This window comes from Microtus pennsylvanicus, chromosome 11 (genome assembly GCF_037038515.1).
Source record: "Microtus pennsylvanicus isolate mMicPen1 chromosome 11, mMicPen1.hap1, whole genome shotgun sequence".
Lineage (NCBI taxonomy): Eukaryota > Metazoa > Chordata > Mammalia > Rodentia > Cricetidae > Microtus > Microtus pennsylvanicus.
Window position 1 is genome coordinate 11,719,273 of NC_134589.1, and position 18,030 is coordinate 11,737,302.

Here is an 18,030-nt window from a genome sequence, read left to right on the forward strand (position 1 = left end):
CCGAGTGTTGGGATTAAAGGCGTGCACCACAATCTGGCTAAATTTATTATTATTTTTTTTAATCTAGAAAGAAAAGAAAAGGAAGGAAGGAGGTGTGGGAGAGTCCTGCCACCACCGGGATTCCTTCGGCAAACACTCAGGGTGTGTGTGTGCAGATTTTAGGAGTTAGACAGCCAGGAGTGCCCTGTGTTCACTCACCAGCCAATTGCCACCCTCTGTGTAAGCGTGGGAAGCCCAACTCCTACTGTGCCCATTCCTGTTTTCTCCCCAATGCACCCCTTCTGGTGGGCCAGGTTTCTGCCCCAACTTCCTTTACTGTCCAGCCTCCTCATTACAGAGGTGCCAGTGTCCTCATTACTCCTTACCCATTGAAGTGACCATGGTAGTGCTTGTCCTGATTCTAGTTTGTGTCTGCCTAGTTACTCCTCAGCCCTCTACACCTCTCAACAGCCACGATTGCCTTGGCAGCCCATTTGTGTTGCCAATGTAAGCACACAACCGCTTCACAGAATAAGCACCCGGTTCCCTGTCTAAATGCTATTTTTTGCGGGGAAGAGGAGCTGGGTTCTGTAAACCAATGATCTTATTTAATTTTTAAAATTACATTCCCCTCTCTCCTCTCTCACTCTGTTGCACTTGTGTGTTTTGAAGCAGGATCTCAGATGGCTCAGGCTGGTCTTGAACTCCTTATCCTCCTCTTCTCTACCTCTTGAACGTTTATGAGCCTAGGTTCTGGGTAGGTGGGATTTGGGTGTCTGGAGAATTTTTCTAGAGTGGACCAGAAGCCAGGTGTAGGTGTAAAGTAGGGACCTTACAAGAGTTTCTCTCCCAGGGGTCTCTCTGAACCTTTCTTGTTGAGACCTCCCAGAGGTGAGCTTTTCCTCCCTTCTGCCCCACCCCGGCGCCACCGCAGGCGCAGCTCCAAGTTCCTGCCACCTGGCAAGGCGCAGCAGGCGCTGAGGGACACCCTGCAGCGAGTCCCCGGCGGCTGGCCACGCCCTCCTTCGGCGGCCGGCCACGCCCCCAGGGCCAGAACGGGGCGGGGCGGTCCGGCTAGTTTTCGGCCATCCGCGGCTCGGCGGCGACGGCGACATGGAGAGCGGGGCCTACGGCGCGGCCAACGCGGGCGGCTCCTTCGACCTGAGGCGCTTCGTGTCGCAGCCTCAGGTGGTGACGCGCATCGTGAGCATGGTGAGTCGGCCAGGGGGGATCCGGAGCCGCGCGCCCCGGCCACCAGGCCCCGTGGGCCGCCGGCTACCGAGCGCGACAGGTGGCTGCGGCCGCACGTCCCAGGCCTGGCGGAGAGCGCGGGCCCCGCACCCCGTCGCGTCTCCGTCCCCTCCAGGCCGTGCGCCCTGTCTCCTGTCCCACTGCGTGGCTCCGGATCTCGTCTCATCCACTCGTCCCGGCCACCCCGGTGCGGGATGTCCCCGGAGGTGCTCTGCGGGGACGGGCCCGTCGCCCTGCTGGCAGTGGGTGGGGCTCCGGGGGGGGCCACGCCACAGCAGGTGGCCTGCACGCCGCGCTTCCCGGCGTGGGGAATTCACCTGGAAGGGACTTTCTGAGGCCATGTGGGGTGCAAGGAGGGGGGTGGCTTGGCGCCCTGAAGTAGGATTTCCTTCCCGCTCAGAGGCTAGCAACAGGCCAGCTAACCAACCCAGCATGGACTGACTCTCTCCCCAGAAGCCGGGCAAGCCCTCTGGTACCAGGCGCGTAAGGCGGGTGTCCCTATCGTGGGACGAAAACACTGAAAGCTGAGGCTTTCGCTGCGGGATTGAGGGTGGGCCTACTGCTCCCAGAGGATCTGGGCCCGGAGTCTTGGAGGTGCCATGGCTCCCCGAGCCTCCCAGCCTAGCGGTGGAGTCCAGTCGACTGTGTCCCGGGTTGTGCCCTGTCACTCAGGATGGCAGTGCCAGGAGTCTTGACCCAGACTGTGTGCCCGGTCCTGGAGTTCCGGCTTCATCTCCAGCTGGAGGCGGGGCTTGTGACTTCGGTTTTACAGCCCTATAGAGAGCGTTCTGGGAGAATCGGATTGCTCTGGCCCCAGGAGTTTGGAGGCTGCCTCGTGCCCACAGACAGTTCCGGCTGTCGGGTTGAGGTGGGCTCTTAGCAGTGGCCTTGAGGTGCGGGAAGGAGGCAAAATGACTAGGGCGATTCCAAAGGGGCTGTTTCCCAAACTGGACAGTTACTGCTGGTGATTTTCCCTCCTCAGACCTGGCTCCTGCGAGAGGTCTAAGCCTGACCCACAAGACCTTTGGCTCTGACCACCCCAAGAACCTTGTTCTGAGGGAACAAGTGTGGGACTGGATTCTAGACTGTGGTTCTCTGGAGGGGAGCAGCCAGCATGCCAAAGGCGGAAGGGTTAGCCAGCAAGGCCTTGTAGGGGGAAGGCTGGCGGGCTGGGGAGTCATTTGCACTAGGGGAGTCTTGGAGGGGCCCGAGCTCTGCTGTTGAAGGATGGTCTGGAAGATGTTGTTTAACGCTATAGAGTTGACTTGGGACAAGGTCTTGGGGTGAGGGTTGGATGGAACTCTTGTTTTACACCACCTTGTTTAAAACTCATTCAGATGGGATGTGATTTCAGCACTGTAATCTCAGCACTGAGGGGGCTGAGACAGAAGGATTGTCATAGGCTTCAGGCCAGCTCAAGCCAGAGTGAGATCTTGTCTTTTTTGTGTGCGTTTGCGTGTGCGGATGAAGATACATACCATGTGCATGATTGGTATCCACAGAGGTCAGAAAATGGTCATCTGATCACCCGGAACTGGAGTTGCAGGCGGTTATGAGTCCCAGTGTGGGTGCTGAGAACCAAATCCAGGTCCTCTGCAAGAGCAGTTAGTGCTCTTGACTGATGAGCTAGCTCTCCGGTCTGAGACTCTATCTTAAAACAGCCAAAAAGGAGCAGGCGTGGTGGCTCGTGCCTTTAATCACCACACTCTGCTCTGAAAGCAGAAGCAGATTCTGAGTTCCAGAACAGCCAGGGCCACACAGTGAGACCCTCTCTCAAAACAAACAAAAGCCGGGCCATGGTCATACAGGCCTTAATCCTAGCACTTGGGAGGGATAGGCAGGTGGATCTCTGTGAGTTTGAAGCCAGCCTGGTCTACATGATGAGTTCCAGGATAGCCAGGGCTGTTACACAGAGAAACCCTGTCTCAAAAAACAAAACAAATAAACACACAAACACCACCAGCAACATGTGGTACACATGCCTTGCATGTATGAGGCCCTAGGTTTGAATTGATAGCAATGAGGATGGGATAGGGTTGGGGGAACCCCAAGCAAGCATGGTAGTGCATGACTGTAATCCCAGCATTTGGGAGGTGGAAGCTGGAGGACCAGGAGTCAAGATCATCCCAGGTTACACGGAGTCCAGCCTGGACTAAATGTGACCCTCAATGCCAAACAAACAACCCAAAAACAAACAAAAACTTAACCCAAACAAACAAACAAACAAAAACAGCCTGGCGTTGGTGGCACACACCCTCATCCCAGCGCTGGAGGCAGAGAGGCGGATCTCAGCGTTTGAGGGGAAGGAGGGTTACCCTTTCCCACAATAGCCCAGTCTACCCTCTGGCCCCTGATGGGGAGGACCTGTGGACACCCTGGCCACAGCCTGCCCATCTCCTTACTCCAGGAGTCCAGAGGGGTTGAAACACTGGTCTCCATATGGGCATCAGTAGAGAGACAAGAGCTAGCTGCTGCCCTGCTAGGATCCTCATCGAGGGCACCGAGAGGGGTCTGTCTGAGCAGGATGTGCCTACAGGTGTCTGCGCCCTCCCACCAGTGCCCTCCCCCCCTCAGGTTCTGGCCTTGATCGTGTTCTCCTGCATCTTCGGTGAGGGCTACAGCAACACTCACGACTCTCGGCAGTTACACTGTGTGTTCAACAAGAACGAGGATGCCTGCCGCTATGGCAGTGCCATTGGGGTGCTGGCCTTCCTGGCATCAGCCTTCTTCCTCGTGGTCGACGCCCTTTTCTCCCAGATCAGCAATGCTACTGATCGCAAGTACCTGGTCATCGGTGACCTGCTCTTCTCAGGTATGCCTGTGGCACTGGCACGCCAAGGCTTCACAACGAGGGACCTTGGTGCTGTCGGGAGGGGTTGCTGATAGCAGCTCAGGATCATGGACCTCACTTGTGGCTTCTCCCGAGTCCCCTGTACCCTGGGATGGCACCCAAGGCATTCAGACTTCAGAAACCCAAGAGTGTTGGCATAAGGGTGAGGATGGCATCAGGTTTCTGGACTCATCCATCCTCTTTAGCACTCACCCCTAAGCCCTCACTTCCCTCTGCTTCTGTAGGTTACACAGCACAAAGCCTTGGGAGGCTCCTTCCTTGAGTCCCTTCCTTGAGTCCCTGGGGACAGACGGGATTCCCAGGGGCCCAGGAGACATGTTCTAGGGCCCACTCTTCCCTCATTGTCTCCCCAGCTCTCTGGACTTTCCTGTGGTTCGTTGGTTTCTGCTTCCTAACCAACCAGTGGGCAGCCACCAATTCTGAAGACGTGCGGGTGCAAGCAGACTCGGCACGGGCAGCCATCACCTTCAGCTTCTTCTCCATCTTCTCCTGGGTAGGTGGGCTGGGGAGGGCAGCTTCAGAAGTTTCCATGAAGAGCCAGGTCCCCTTGCCCTGCCCACACCTTGCATCTTCCCCTGCAGGGTGTGCTGGCCTCTCTGGCCTACCAACGCTACAAGGTGGGAGTGGATGCCTTCATTCAGAACTATGTGGACCCTACCCCAGACCCCAACACAGCCTACTCCTCCTACCCCAGTGCCTCCGTGGAAAACTACCAGCAGCCACCCTTCACCCAGAACGTGGAGACCACTGAGGGCTACCAGCCTCCCCCTGTGTACTGAGCAGCCATGGGGGCCGCCCCCTCCCCTGGACTTTTTTCGAGGTTTGCTGCCGGAACTGCAGTCCCTTGCCGGTTCCAGTTGACAGCCAAAGAGCCCGCGCTGTTCTGTATTCTAGCTGCAGCCAGAGCACACCTGAAGTGCCTGTGCCCGAAGGGGCGCCACCACCAACCCCCAGGACTGGGGATGGCGCCCGGGGCCTTGAATTTGCTTACCCAGTGCCACTGTCAAGCTGTGTGCCCAGCTCTTGTTACTTTTGCTAACCCTGAACCCCAACCTCAGCCAGAAGCAGGTGCCTGCTATATGCTGTTTTTGGTATATGCCAGTTTCCCCTCAGCTGGAAGTCTGAGCTCAGCTTGTGGCCACAGGAGCCCCAACTATCTTTTTTTTTTCCTCCAAAGACAAGGTTGGGGGTCCATGCATCGATCTCCTTGGAGTGCTGGCCCTAGGCTCTCCACTTCCTCACTCAGGTTCACTACCCAGATCCTCTCTGCTGTCTTCTGGGGTCACCACTGGGCCAGCTGTCCCTAGGCTGCTTGCCTGACAGCAGTGGAGCAGGCTGGGGACTGGATATCACTTCCTTCTTGCTCCCGCCCCTGGCAGGAGGGAGGAGCTTTGTCTGGCGACAACACCCAGCTTTATGTAAATATCCCCCAGCAGTTATTAGATCCTAGGAGGAGGGCAGGAACCCCTGCACTGAATGTATTGAGACTTGGTGGGGATGGCCCTGCCCTCAGGTTCTGTAGACTAGTCCGGATGTGAAATAAATGTTTTTTTCTCAGTGTGCTGTCCTTGATGGCACCAAAAGCTAGGGATAGAAATACACTTTGAAGCCGGGCGGTGGTGGCGCACGCCTTTAATTCCAGCACTCGGGAGGCAGAGGCAGGCGGATCTCTGTGAGTTCGAGACCAGCCTGGTCTACAGAGCTAGTTCCAGGACAGGCTCCAAAGCCACAGAGAAACCCTGTCTTGAAAAACCAAAAAAAGAAAAAGAAAAAAAGAAATACACTTTGATTGATACTGTTTTGAGAAAAGGCCTCAGATTTATGTAGCCAAGGATGAAGCTCTGACCTTCCCCCCAGCACTTGGTTTCAAACCCTGGACTTCATGCTCTGCAACTGAGCTACACCCCAGCTTTTCATAGTATCTGCATAGCCCACGCTGGCCTCAAAATTTACCGGACTCCGAAGCACCGGCCATGCTTGGCTAGACCAGGGTCTCACTGTGTAGATCTGGCTGTCTGTCCTGGGACTCAGATCCACCTGCCTCTGCCTCCTGAGTGTTGGGAATAAGCTGTAAACCGTCACGTCCAGCCAGGACGTGTGCCCTGAGCATGGGGTGGCAGCTTCTCCTGATGGGGTCTCATTCTCCACACTGCCTTCTACTGCACCCTAAAATAGCAAGTGTCAGCATATAGACTGGTTCTTCTAGATAGCTTGTCCGGGTTCTGCTGCCCCCCCCCCAGGAGGGGTGCACAGGGCGGGGTTCCTGAATGCCCCCTCCAGAGCAGATGTTTCCCATCAGAAGTGCAGGGCACAGTGCAGGAGGTTGGGTCTTGATACGTTTCCGGGACGTGTCACAGAGCGGACCCATCTCTATCAGGAAGCAGCATGCCCCTGAGGCAACTCTTGGCTTTTGTGCAATGATGAGGCCATCAGTAGTGGGTTCTGATGGTGTCTTTCAAAATCTGAAGCATAAACTAACAGGGTGCTATGCCAGGCTCTGAGCTGTAGGCCTTCCCTCGAGAGCATGGTCTGAAGCTGGGCACAGCACTAGGGAAGGGACACACGTTCGCGTCTTAGACCCAGGTCTTTGGCCTTCAAGGGAGTTACCACAGCCCACTTTACAAGGCGTGTGATTTTCTCAGCCCAGATTACAGCGCCTGTTCACAAAACCTGACCCCCCAGAGCCAGCAACAAACACCATCCCCTGGGCTTTCCCTGGTTCCTTTTCCATGTCTGTACTGAAACCAACCAGGCAGAAGAAATTCCTGCCCCCAAGTCATACAGGCTCTGACTGCAAGATTCGGGGAAACCCAGGTTAAAGAGAAATAAGCTCTCAAGTAGCAAACTTTAATATTAATTATTTTACACTATAGCATAAGAAGCACAGCTCTAAGAGCCCTGAGTCACGGGGCTGGGGCTCTGAGCAGGGCAAGACCAATGCCACTGTATACTGGCTCTGGGGGCCATTGTGGGAGTGCAGGTCAGGCCTTAGCACAAAGGGAGGGCTGGAGCCTTGGTAAGGGGCGGGGCTCCGCGAGACTGAAACTCAGCAGTGAAAGCCACCAAGGAGGAAGAAGCCAGCACCACCAATGTCACAACAACCACGTGGCTCTGTCTTCACCTCTGGCTGAATGTCAAGCCCTAAGGACCCAGCAGGCACTGTCTCCCCGCTGAGCTGAAGCACCTCAGCAACCCAGAGGGAACTAAAAGAGGCTGCGACAAGCAGCTGAGCCTGTCCAGGGCAGTATCTATTGTGAGGCAGTTCCAGCCCCAGGTCCTCTCAGTTGGCAGAGTTGTGCTGTAGGACTTGGTGAGGGGCAAAGAGCTTCCTGACAGCTGAGGCCTCTCCAGGCTGTCCCAGCACCGGGAAGTTCTCTTTGTTGTCTGGTCCGGGGGCCGGCTTCACAGGGGACTTCTTAAAGTAGCACAGGCGGCACACGGAGTGGTACTTGTCTGCGCCGCCTATCACCTCCACCTGGGGACGTGATAGGGATGCGTGAGGGTGGGGCTGAGCCCTAGCCCGCCCCGATCCACGGACAGAAGCGTGAGGATACCTCCTTCTCCGTGCCCAGCCTCTTGGTGTAGGCAGCTTCCCGGAAGCACTCCATACACACGGCAGTCAGCTTCACCACGCTCTCGGCCAGGGGCACTAGGTTCAAGATGCTGCCGAAAGCCTACACACAGGACAGCAGGCATGTTTGGTCATTTGGCCAAGCAGTTCCCTTTCTGCCTGCATTCACGTGTGCTCGCGTGCAGGGGCCAGAGAGCAGCCTTAGGGGCTGTTCCTCCAGCACCGCCCACCTTGGTTGCTTTTGTTATTTGGAAACGGTTTCTCTCGCTGGCTTGGAGCTTGCCAGTGAGCCGAGATCTGCCTGTTTCTGCCTCCCAGTGGTAGGGTAATAAATGCACACCACCTCGCCTGGCATTTTTAAAAAGAGGGTTCCAAGGATCAAACGCAGGTCTGCACGCTTTGCAGGACATGCATGTCACAGCCTGAGCTCTTGCCAGCCCCAACTTCTCCCTTAAACCCTATGATTCAGGATACATCATCCGGATCCTGCTTTTCTAGAAAGCCACACCCTCATGCTCTCAACCCCTTGGCCCGCTCAGAGTACCCACCAGGCAACTATTCTGAACATTCCTGCTTCTGGGGACATCTTGTGGATTGTACCATGCTCCAGAGCCCTACCTCCCTCCAGGACCCACTGCCAGGCCTGGGGCAGACACCTTACCTTTCTCTGGAAGGTCCCATCTAGTGCTGCCACAATCACTGTCTTGCCTGCATTGGCCATCAGTTCACAAAATTCCACGATGTCAGGGAACTGAAAAAGTTGGAGGAAGTGAGGCAGCTACCCTGCGCAGGGGCTTCATGGACACCCTGATGGGCCTGATTAGGCAGGTCAGCCCAGAACTGGAGACCAGGCCATGCCACCATTGCCATGAAATGCCCACCTGCATGCCCACTGCTACCCAGTCCCTTTGTATGGCTCAGCAGCATGCTACCCAAGACTTGCCAGCTGACTTTGGCACCCAACAGAGGCCTCTATGAACGGAGAGGCCACAGCTTCCCTCACAGTCCTCTGAAGGAACTGGCCAGTCATGGGTTCCTGCCTTCTCGAACTGTCAGTGAACAAAGCCTGTGCCTAAAGCCCATTTTGACTTATGTTTTTTTTTTTTTATTTTATTTTTGGTTTTTCGAGACAGGGTTTCCCTGTGGTTTTGGAGCCTGTCCTGGAACTAGCTCTTGTAGACCAGGCTGGTCTCGAACTCACAGAGATCCACCTGCCTCTGCCTCCCAAGTGCTGGGATTAAAGGCGTGCGCCACCACCGCCCGGCTTTGACTTATGTTTAAAACAGATTTTCATCCCAGCACTTGGGAGGCAGAGGCAGGAGGATCTCTGTGAGTTCGAGGCCAGCCCAGTCTACAAAGGGAGTTCCAGCACAGGCTCCAAAGCTACAGAGAAACCCTGTCTCGGAAAAAATAAAACAAAACCAATAAATAAATAAATAAATAAAACAGATTTCCAGGGAGGGCTGGGCAGCTCAGCAGGTAAGAGCACTTGCTGCTCTTGTAAAGGACCTGGTTCAGTTGCCAGCAGCCATGTGGTCACTCACACCATCTGTCAATTCCAGTTCCAGGAGCCCCATTGCCCTCTTCGAGAGGCAGAGACAGGCTGAGTTCAAGACCAGCCTGGTCTACAGAGCAAGTTCCGTGTCCTAGCTGGGGAAATACAAAGAAACCCTGTCTCGGGGGGGGGGGGGGAGATGGTTCTTGGCAACGGGAAGCAAGAGGCATGTGTGCAGTTTGCCCAACTTGCTCCTGACACAGCTGTAGGTGGCCCTTGTCCTGTTCAACACCTGATCTTGCTGTCTCCTGTTCAAGCTATGTAGACCAGGCTACCCTTGAACTCAGAGATCTACTTGCCTCTGCCTCTCAAGATTGAAGGCATATGCTGCCACGCCTGCCTTTTCTACCTGGTGTTTGAGACAGGGTCTCTCACTGAATTGAGAGCTCAACGATTCAGCTAGGCTGGCTGGACAGCACCTGCCTGCCCCTGCCTCCCTAATACTAAGATTATGGACACTTGGCTATAACCAGTGTTTTACAGGGGGCTAGGACCTGTGCCTTATCAACCAAATTCTCTCCCCATCCTTTCTTTTTTTTTGATTAATTGTTACTGTGTAGCTCAGGCTAGCCTCAGCCTTCTAAGTGCTGCCACGGTGCCTGGTTCTTCAGACCCTACTTTTGACCCCCCCACTCCACCCCCGCCACGTCTTCCTCCTCCTTAGTCCCTCCCAGTTGTAGTCCAACAACACAGGCGAGCTGGAAGTTCCAGTTTTGTCTCCAGAGCCTAGAATGCCACAGCTGAAGGGCAAGGACTTGGAATGGATGTGATTGGTCCCCGGACCTAGCTATTCCCACAATAGTCACAGCATGTGACAAGGGCTGCTCTATAAAAACATGCTTATAATTAGAAGCACCCAGGCCGGGCTGGCACTCACACGGGCTGAATATAATCTCCTGGGCCAACATCAGGCAAGGTACCCTAGCCACCATGGGTAAAGACCCCTCCCCAGTCACATCTGAGCATCAACAAAACACAGCTCAGTCTCTGCCAAAGGGAACCAGTCAGGAGGTACCACCCTCCTTCCAGGCCCCTCCCACCACTAAGGGTGCAGGTTCCTGAAGTTTCCTGGTCCTCCTGGTCCAAAGGACCCAAGGGAGCCCTGTCCCCTCTAGAGTCCCCCTGTTCCGTGACTACTGTTTGCCCCGCAGCAGGTTTCAGTGGTCTCTGGTTCAAAGATGCTGTTGTGGAAACTTCCTTTTCCTAGTGTCTGCCTGTCGTTGCTTGTATCAAACAGAAATGAAAGACAAAGTTCTTAAGGACGCGTAGCTTCTACTCTTGCCAAGAAGCCTGTGGGACTTGGCCCTGGCGAATGAACACATGGGAGGTTCTATATTCTCAGCTGTGACTTCAATGGCCTTAGACAACCCTCGACCCACTGTCCAAGGCAAGGACACAGAAGGATTGGGGAGATTCTGAATTCTGTAACGAGCAGGGCCCTGGCAGCTGGGGGTAGAATGGAATAGCTGTGGTATTTATATATAGCGTGCACAATGAACACTCACTGAAGCCGTCATGAGGTCCAGGGCTCTAATCCCAGCACTCAGGAGGCTGAGTCTAATCCAGCCTGGACCATAAGGCCCCATCTCCAAATTCAAAGCATCAGGCTGGAGAGATGGCTCAGTGGTTAAGAGTACTGGCTATTCTTCCTGAGGTTCCAAGTTCAAATTCCCCCAACCACATGGTGACTCAGAAGTCATCTATAAAGGGTTCTGATGCCCTCTTCTGGCACGTAGGTATATATACAGATAGAGCTCTCATGCATAAAATACATATATAAATAAATAAATCTTTAAAAAAAAAGCAAAGTATCCACTACATTAATTTTTTCTTAATCCTAAGTGGGAGGAGCACATAAATAAATCTCTCTTATAGGTTAGGAAGGGAACAGACTGGGATAACTGGTACACTGGGGCCAGACCTGGGCCTCTGGGAACACCAGGAGAGTGGAGCTAATTGCAGGTTACTGCAGCAGGCCTGAGGGGAGCGACCGTACCCTGTCCTGACTCTCAGGCAATGTCTGCAAGGCTGTGCTTCAGGGTTTCCCTCTGAGGACAATAGCAGATCTGGCATGTCCAGGTGATGGACGGATGCCAACCGCTGGGCATGCATCTCACGGTGGGATGAACTCAGAGCTGTCCCGGAGCATGGGGAGGGAGGGCTGGTACAGGGGAGCATCGCAGCCAGAGCTGCCTCACTCTGAGGTGGGGAGCGGGGGTGTACAGGGAGCAGACTGGGACCCCCACCCCCCAGTCACCTGGCCTCCTCCACAGTAGAATGTGAGAGTAGCAGGCAGCCAGAGAGCCACAGTCTAGCCTGCAGAACATCCATTCAGCTTTGTGAGCGAGCCTTCAGGAGCCACAGGACAGGGAGAAATTATTTCCTACTGAGTAGTTTATTATGTCACCTGGTTGCATGCTAGGGAGGTACGTACATTCCATCTCTATTTGACAACTATTTAAAAAATGCTAAGTTATGTGTGTCTATGTGAGGGCACATGCGTGTGTGTGTGCATGCAGGTGCCCACATAGGTCAGGAGTCTCAGATCCTCTGGGCTAGAGTTATAAGCAGACAGCTGTCCAGTGTGCCTGCTGGGAACCAAACTTAGGTCACCTGCAAAGCCAGCAAGTGATCTCAATGACTGAGGGACTGAGGCTTGTCTCCGGTCCATTTATCTGTCTACACACGATTGTGTGTGTGTGTGTGTGTGTCCTCTCACGTGTGCCTTAACCCACGTGTGACAGGACAACTCTGTGGAGGTGGTTCTCTGCTTTTACTGTTTCATGGGTTCCAGGGACTCAGGCCTCCAGGCTTATGCAGCAAGCTCCTTTTCCCATTGAGCCGCTCCTTTCCCCACTGAACCGTCTCACTGGCCCGATTTCAGATTATTTCAGACAAGGTCTTATCCTGTAGCTGAGGCTGGCCTTGAACTCCTGATCCTCTTCCTGCCTTAGTCTCCCAACACAGGAGATTCTACAGCACCCCTTACCCGCCAACGAATATTTCTGAAACCATTGAGGGTGTTGAGTTTTGGAGTCAAGCGCACATTTGTTAAGCCTCGACTGCAGCCAGACCCTTTTGGTTTACAGGCCTCCACGAAGCCCAGGTTGACCTCAAACTGGTTATATAGCCAATGATACTGTGAACTGATCCCCATGCCTGCCTCTGGTGCTAGAATTGAAGGCTTGTTAGCACGCCCCGTCATGCAGTAGGATGACGGGGGATGGAAGCCAGGGCCTTAAACACGCTGGAACATCCTCAGCCCCGCTCAGGCGTTCAGACAGGGACTTCTAGTCCAAACTTTCAAAGCCTGGGAGGGAAATTAAGACCACAAAAGACAACTCCCACCCCAGTCAGAGGATACCCTGGAAAACAAACAAACATGGACGCAGTTGGTCAGAAAGAAGTAGAGCATGATCTTTTAGAAATAAAAACCATACAGACAAGCCCCCAAACCCAGCCAAGGCCGGTGTTAATGGACTGGAGGCCCAGCCACTGCAGAGGTCAAGCCAGAGTGGAGCTCTCCCCCAGCTCTATCCCAAGCCTTTCTGGGAGAAGATACTCTACATGGCACATGGTCAAGGGAATTCACACACCAGCAAGGACATGCCAGACTCCCGACTTTCCCAAAGATGAAAGAGAAACTTCAGAATCAGGGAAGGAGTTGGGGGTGTGGGTATGAGTTACGCTTTGAAGCTTGAGCTCACTTACAAACTGCCCTTCGTCGATGCCAATGACAGCCACGCCCAGGGCCTCCTGGGCCACATCCCGGAGCAGGCAGGCCGGCAGTGCGTCCATGGTGTTCCTGGGAAGAGAAGGGCCAGAGGATGAGCAAGGCCAGCAGCAGAGCATCCCTAAGCCCCAGATGCAGGGGAGAGGGTGCTACCGTGGTCTGGCAGAGCAACCTGTGGTATTGTTTCTATGGGGGAGGGGCGGGGAACCACTTAATACAGGCTACCTCCCTTAACTGGAAATTAACAGCCAAGCTCAACAAAAATTCCAAAGTTTTCTTTGGAGATACAGGTGGGATTTCAATGCTTATCTTTTTAAAAAAAGAAATAAATCTCTTCTTTGGTTAGAACGGGAAACAGGATGCACAGGCAAACTGGTCATCAGGAGCCTGACCTAGGTTGTAGGGTGACCCACCAAGAGTGAGAAGAAAAGGCCATGCAAGGCCATGCCCAAGGAGTCCGGCTGGGCCTCTGCCAACAGGAGGGCACTAAGTAAGCCAGTGCCACGAGATTCTAACCCATGGCCTAAAGTGTGTGCGGTAATGCATCCATCCCTGCAACTGAAGCACTCAGGAGCTCGGGAGGCCTGGGCAAGTGAGTTCCAGATCAGCCTGGTCTACGAAATGTTTCAGCAGCAACAACAACAAACCCTGAACCTAAAACAAAACCTCAAAAACTAATCCTCCAGGGCTGGAGAGATGGCTCAGAGGTTAAGAGCACTGACTGCTCTTCCAGAGGTCCTGAGTTCAATTCCCAGCAACCACATGATGGCTCACAGACATCTATGAGATCTGGTGCCCTCTTCTGGCATGCAGGCATACATGGAAAGAATGTTGTACACATAATAAATAAATAAATCTTAAGAAAAAAAAAAAACTAATCCTCCAGGTATGTGTGCTGCAGAAGCCCCCAACTACCGAGCCACAACTCCAGCTAAGGTCTTTAGGAGGGACAGTCCCCAGGGTCCACAATACACTGAGCAGCAAAAACTGGTTTTATTTATTTAAAATTCAAAACAAACTGGGATATCACTGACCTATATCATTGACACAGTAAGATGTAATTTAAAATTTTAGGGAGATTCTGGACTACAGCCCAGTGGTGGAGCACCTGGTAGCTCACGCCTAGAGTTCTGTTGTCAGTGCCAAAAGGTATTTGAGATATTTGGACACTCTGTAGACCAGGCTGCCCTCAAACACAGAGAGATCAGCCTACCTCTGTCTACTAAGGGCTGCGATTAAAGGTATGCACCACACTTGGCAAAAGTTTAAGATTTTAAGCCGGGCGATGGTGGCGCACGCCTTTAATCCCAGCACTCGGGAGGCAGAGGCAGGCGGATCTCTGTGAGTTCGAGACCAGCCTGGTCTACAAGAGCTAGTTCCAGGACAGGCTCCAAAGCCACAGAGAAACCCTGTCTCGAAAAAACCAAAAAAAAAAAAAAAAAAAAAAAAAAAGTTTAAGATTTTAGTTATGCCTGTTAGTGTTTTTCCTGCATCTATGCCTGTGTATCAGGGGCACATCTGGTGAAGAGGGTGTAGGTTCCCTTGGAACTGGAGCCACCCTGCGGGTACCAGGAACTGAACCAGGGTCCTTGGCAAGAGTAAGTGCCCTTAACCACTGAGATGTCTATCTCTCTGGTCCCACAAGAGAGCCCAGCACACAGGAAAGCTGTAACAGGTTTGTGTGTTAGCCTATGAGCAGCAACTAGACAAGAAGTGTCCTGGTCTCAGTGTCGGGAATGGTGGGCGAGCTTGGAAGCCAGACAGCAGAGTGGCCCCCTGGATCCCCCATCCATTCATTGCCCTCCACAGATTAAAGGACTCTCCGTGTCACATGACCACCTGCTGACAGAGCTTACAGGCCTTGCGGCCCGACTGCTTCCCGTCAAGGAAGAACCCACCCAGGCCTCAGAGAGCCAGTTTGGAAATGCTCCAGAATGCCTTTAAAGGACACTGGGAACCCACCCTCGCTGTCTGCTAGCTTTCTAAGGAGAGGAATGCTGGGCTGTGTCCAATGCCTGCCCTCTTCCCTGTGTCTACCTCACTTTCAAAACAAACACAGAAAAAACTGTTTCCCCAAACATAGACAAGCACTGTGCAGTGTCAGGCAGACAGATTTAAACACCTTCTGGCCTCAGTTACAACCTCACAATCTTCAAGATCTGGGAAACTGGGCGTGGCAGAATTTGTCTACAATCCTAGTATCAAGGGGGGGGGGGGATGCTGGATGTGTGTAATTCCAGGAAGAGGAGGAAGGGTCACAAGTTAAAAGGCTCACCTAGGCTGCATAATGAGACAATGTCTCAATAAACAGATTGGAGAGAGGGCTCAGTAGTTAAGAGTATTTGTTTTCCTTGCAGAGGACCTAGGCTCAATCCCTGGCACCCTCAGGGCGGCTCACAACCGTCTATAACTCCTGTCCCAAGGAATCTGATGCCCTTTTCTGACCTCCTTCGGGCATCAGGCAAGCAAGCGGAACGCAAACCTAGTGCGCAAGCAAAACGCCTATACACAAACAAGATAAAAAGGTTTTAAAACTAGCAGAGTAGGGATGGCCCACGCCTTTAATCCCACACTAGGCGGCCGAGGCAGGTGGGATCTCTGTGAATTTGAGGCCGGCCTGGTCTACAGAGTGAATTCCAGGACAGCCAGAGCTGTACAGAAAAACCTGTTTCAGGGGCTGGAGAGATGGCTCAGTGGTTAAGAGTACTGACTGCTCTTCCAGAGGACCTGGGTTCAATTCCTAGCACCCACATGGCAGCTCACAACTGTCTGAAGATCCAGTTGCAGGGGATCTGACACCTTCAAGGCAATAAACAATAAAAAATATTTAAAAAAAAAAAGAAAAACCTGTTTCAAAAAACCAAAGAGCATTTTTAAAAGCAAACGAATCAAAAATGGGTTTGAGATGTCTCAAGGGTAAAGGGCTTGCTATGAAAGCATGAAGTCCAGGCGTGTTGGTGCACGCTTTTAGGGAGGTGGAGGCAGGTGGATCTCTGTGAGTTCTAGGACAGCCAGGGCTCTGTAGAGAGATCCTGCCTCAGAAAACCAAAACTCAAAACAAAGCCTGACCAACCTTTGTGAGTTTGAAACTCACATAGCTGAGTGAAAAGAAGGTGAAGACCCGTCCCGAGGCTGTCCTGCACACTCTGCTGTGCTCCCTCCTCCCCAAGTAGAGCAGACCAGAGGACGACAATGAACTGCCTGGGTCACCCACCCCCGTGCTTTCTGGGATACTCATCCCATCCTGTGTGGTAGACACCGTGGTCACACACACGAGGAAGTAAAGATCACAGCATAGAGCCTGGTGGAAGCATGGCTTGAATTCCAGCCCCAGTTCCAAGTCCTGGACATTCCACTTCCTGTTCTGCTTCAGAAACCTGCCCTACAAGAGGCTGCTCAACCTCGGCCCAGCCTACAGCAACCCTGGCCTGCAGCTCCAGCCTCGTGGTCAGCGTTGGCTCTGGGGTGAGCCCAGGACACTCAGCAAAGAGTGTCTCAGGACACCAATCCCCAGGCTCGCCACCACTTTATGCAGCTCCCACCCACCCTTCGGCTGCAAGGGGTAGTGTCCAGTGTTCTGGCATACAGTTCTTAGTGGGGATGGACACCCGATGGCAGGGAGAAAATTCCCGTGAGGTCAATCATGAGGGCTGCAGGGCGCAGCGTCTACCCAAGTGGAAACCAGGTTCTCCCTGCACAATGTTCATTTGGGCACTGTTCATTCTCAATTCTCATCCCCCTGTCCCTTAGAGGCTGGTATCATCCCATCCCTAAGAAGGTTCTGGAAAAGCTCCCTCCCCCCCATACATCTGACAGAATGTCCCATGCCTTAGGGGTTTCCGCAGCACGGGATGGGACTGACCGGTCATGCGTACAGAAGCTGCTGCTGTAGCGTGTGTCTTTGGCATACTTGATGACCAGGCATTTATTCTGGGCGATCTGGAAGCGCCGGACGCGTCTCATCAGTTCCGTGCTGCAAGCGGTACCAGGGCAGGTGAGGCCCATGCGAAAGGCGATTCGCTGCCACCACCTAGTAAGGCCACCCCGACCCTTACCCGCTAGCCCGGACTTACCCCCAGCTGTTCTGAACAAACTTAACAGTTTTATGAATGAACTTCACAGAGCTTTTTCAAAGAAACGCCAAAGCGCTTGCCTCTGGGCCTACCCTCCGAGCAAGGGACAAAACTCAGGTGACACCAGGCCGTTCAAGAACAGTGGGGGTGTCTGGTATGGTGGGCACCCCTGAGGCAGGGGGATCTCAGAGTTCGAGGGCCAGCCTGGTTTATAGCGCGAGCCCCAGGCCAGTCAGGGTCATAGAAAAATGTTGAGTCAAAAACAAACAAACAAAAAAATACCCAAAAAACTAAAACCAAGAAACTGCGAGCAGAGGCGGACTTACTCCAGGTGGGACTCCCAGAGGAGGGACCCTCATCTCAGAGCAAATTGGGCTCCCTGGCTTCAGGAGAGCTTACAGGGGAGGGGATGAATGCGGAAACTGGCAGAAAGGGGGTCCAGGCTCCTCCCAGCCACCACCGCGGTCACACGAGGTTGTCCAGCGGGCTTTTGGGGATGTGGGCTGGGGGTCTCTATGGTACCCCGATGTGATTCGCCTCAGCAAGGACAGAAGAAGCCCGGAAAAGGGGCTGTGGCTTGGGCGGGAAGGAGGCAGACATCCAGGAATTTGGGCGGGAAGGCGAGCACAGAGGTTGGGCGGCCGAGTTTGCGGCCAAGCCAGGTCCGTAGGAGGGGAGACGAGAGAGAAGAGCCAGGGTCTGCAGACAGGGGGAGGCCCATCCGCCCCGGAGGCCCATGCAGTACCTTTTTCCTGAGAACATGGGCCCGAGGATCACCTAGGAGAGAAGTCATCTTAGGGGGTCCCTGCTCGCGTACGCCCGGACCAGCCACCAGCCACCACCCCGACCCCCACATACCCAACCGGACCCCGTACCTGGATCTGCCCCCGGGTCTTGCTAGGGGAGCCGGGCAGCACGGTGGGCAGATTGATGTAATTCATGGCGGCTGTGCAAGCAACCCTTAGCTTCTGGGGTCCGAGAATGGAAATGTCCACCAGTTCGCGCCTTCCTTTAAAA

General features: G+C 53.8%; 2 protein-coding genes across 3 annotated transcripts; one reads left to right on the forward strand and one right to left on the reverse strand.

Annotated features, from left to right (window-relative positions):
• Window positions 1-1,037: 1,037 nt before the first annotated feature.
• On the forward strand, window positions 1,038-5,639 carry Syngr2 (synaptogyrin 2). Of its 2 annotated transcripts, XM_075990240.1 has the most exons (4): window positions 1,038-1,191; window positions 3,805-4,042; window positions 4,435-4,574; window positions 4,663-5,639. In XM_075990240.1, exons 1-4 carry the CDS (start codon window positions 1,093-1,095, stop codon window positions 4,858-4,860), a joined length of 675 nt encoding a protein of 224 aa, XP_075846355.1. In that variant the 5' UTR covers window positions 1,038-1,092; the 3' UTR covers window positions 4,861-5,639. The 2 variants fall into 2 exon arrangements, with proteins under 2 accessions (XP_075846355.1, XP_075846356.1); XM_075990241.1 differs by lacking the exon at window positions 4,435-4,574.
• Window positions 5,640-6,905: 1,266 nt separating this feature from the next.
• On the reverse strand, window positions 6,906-18,011 carry Tk1 (thymidine kinase 1). The gene is made up of 7 exons (XM_075990239.1): window positions 17,889-18,011; window positions 17,759-17,790; window positions 16,803-16,913; window positions 12,919-13,012; window positions 8,314-8,403; window positions 7,636-7,755; window positions 6,906-7,556 (listed from the first exon to the last, which is right to left on the reverse strand). The coding sequence occupies exons 1-7, from the start codon at window positions 17,952-17,954 to the stop codon at window positions 7,362-7,364; spliced, it is 708 nt and encodes a 235-aa protein (XP_075846354.1). The 5' UTR covers window positions 17,955-18,011; the 3' UTR covers window positions 6,906-7,361.
• Window positions 18,012-18,030: the final 19 nt, after the last annotated feature.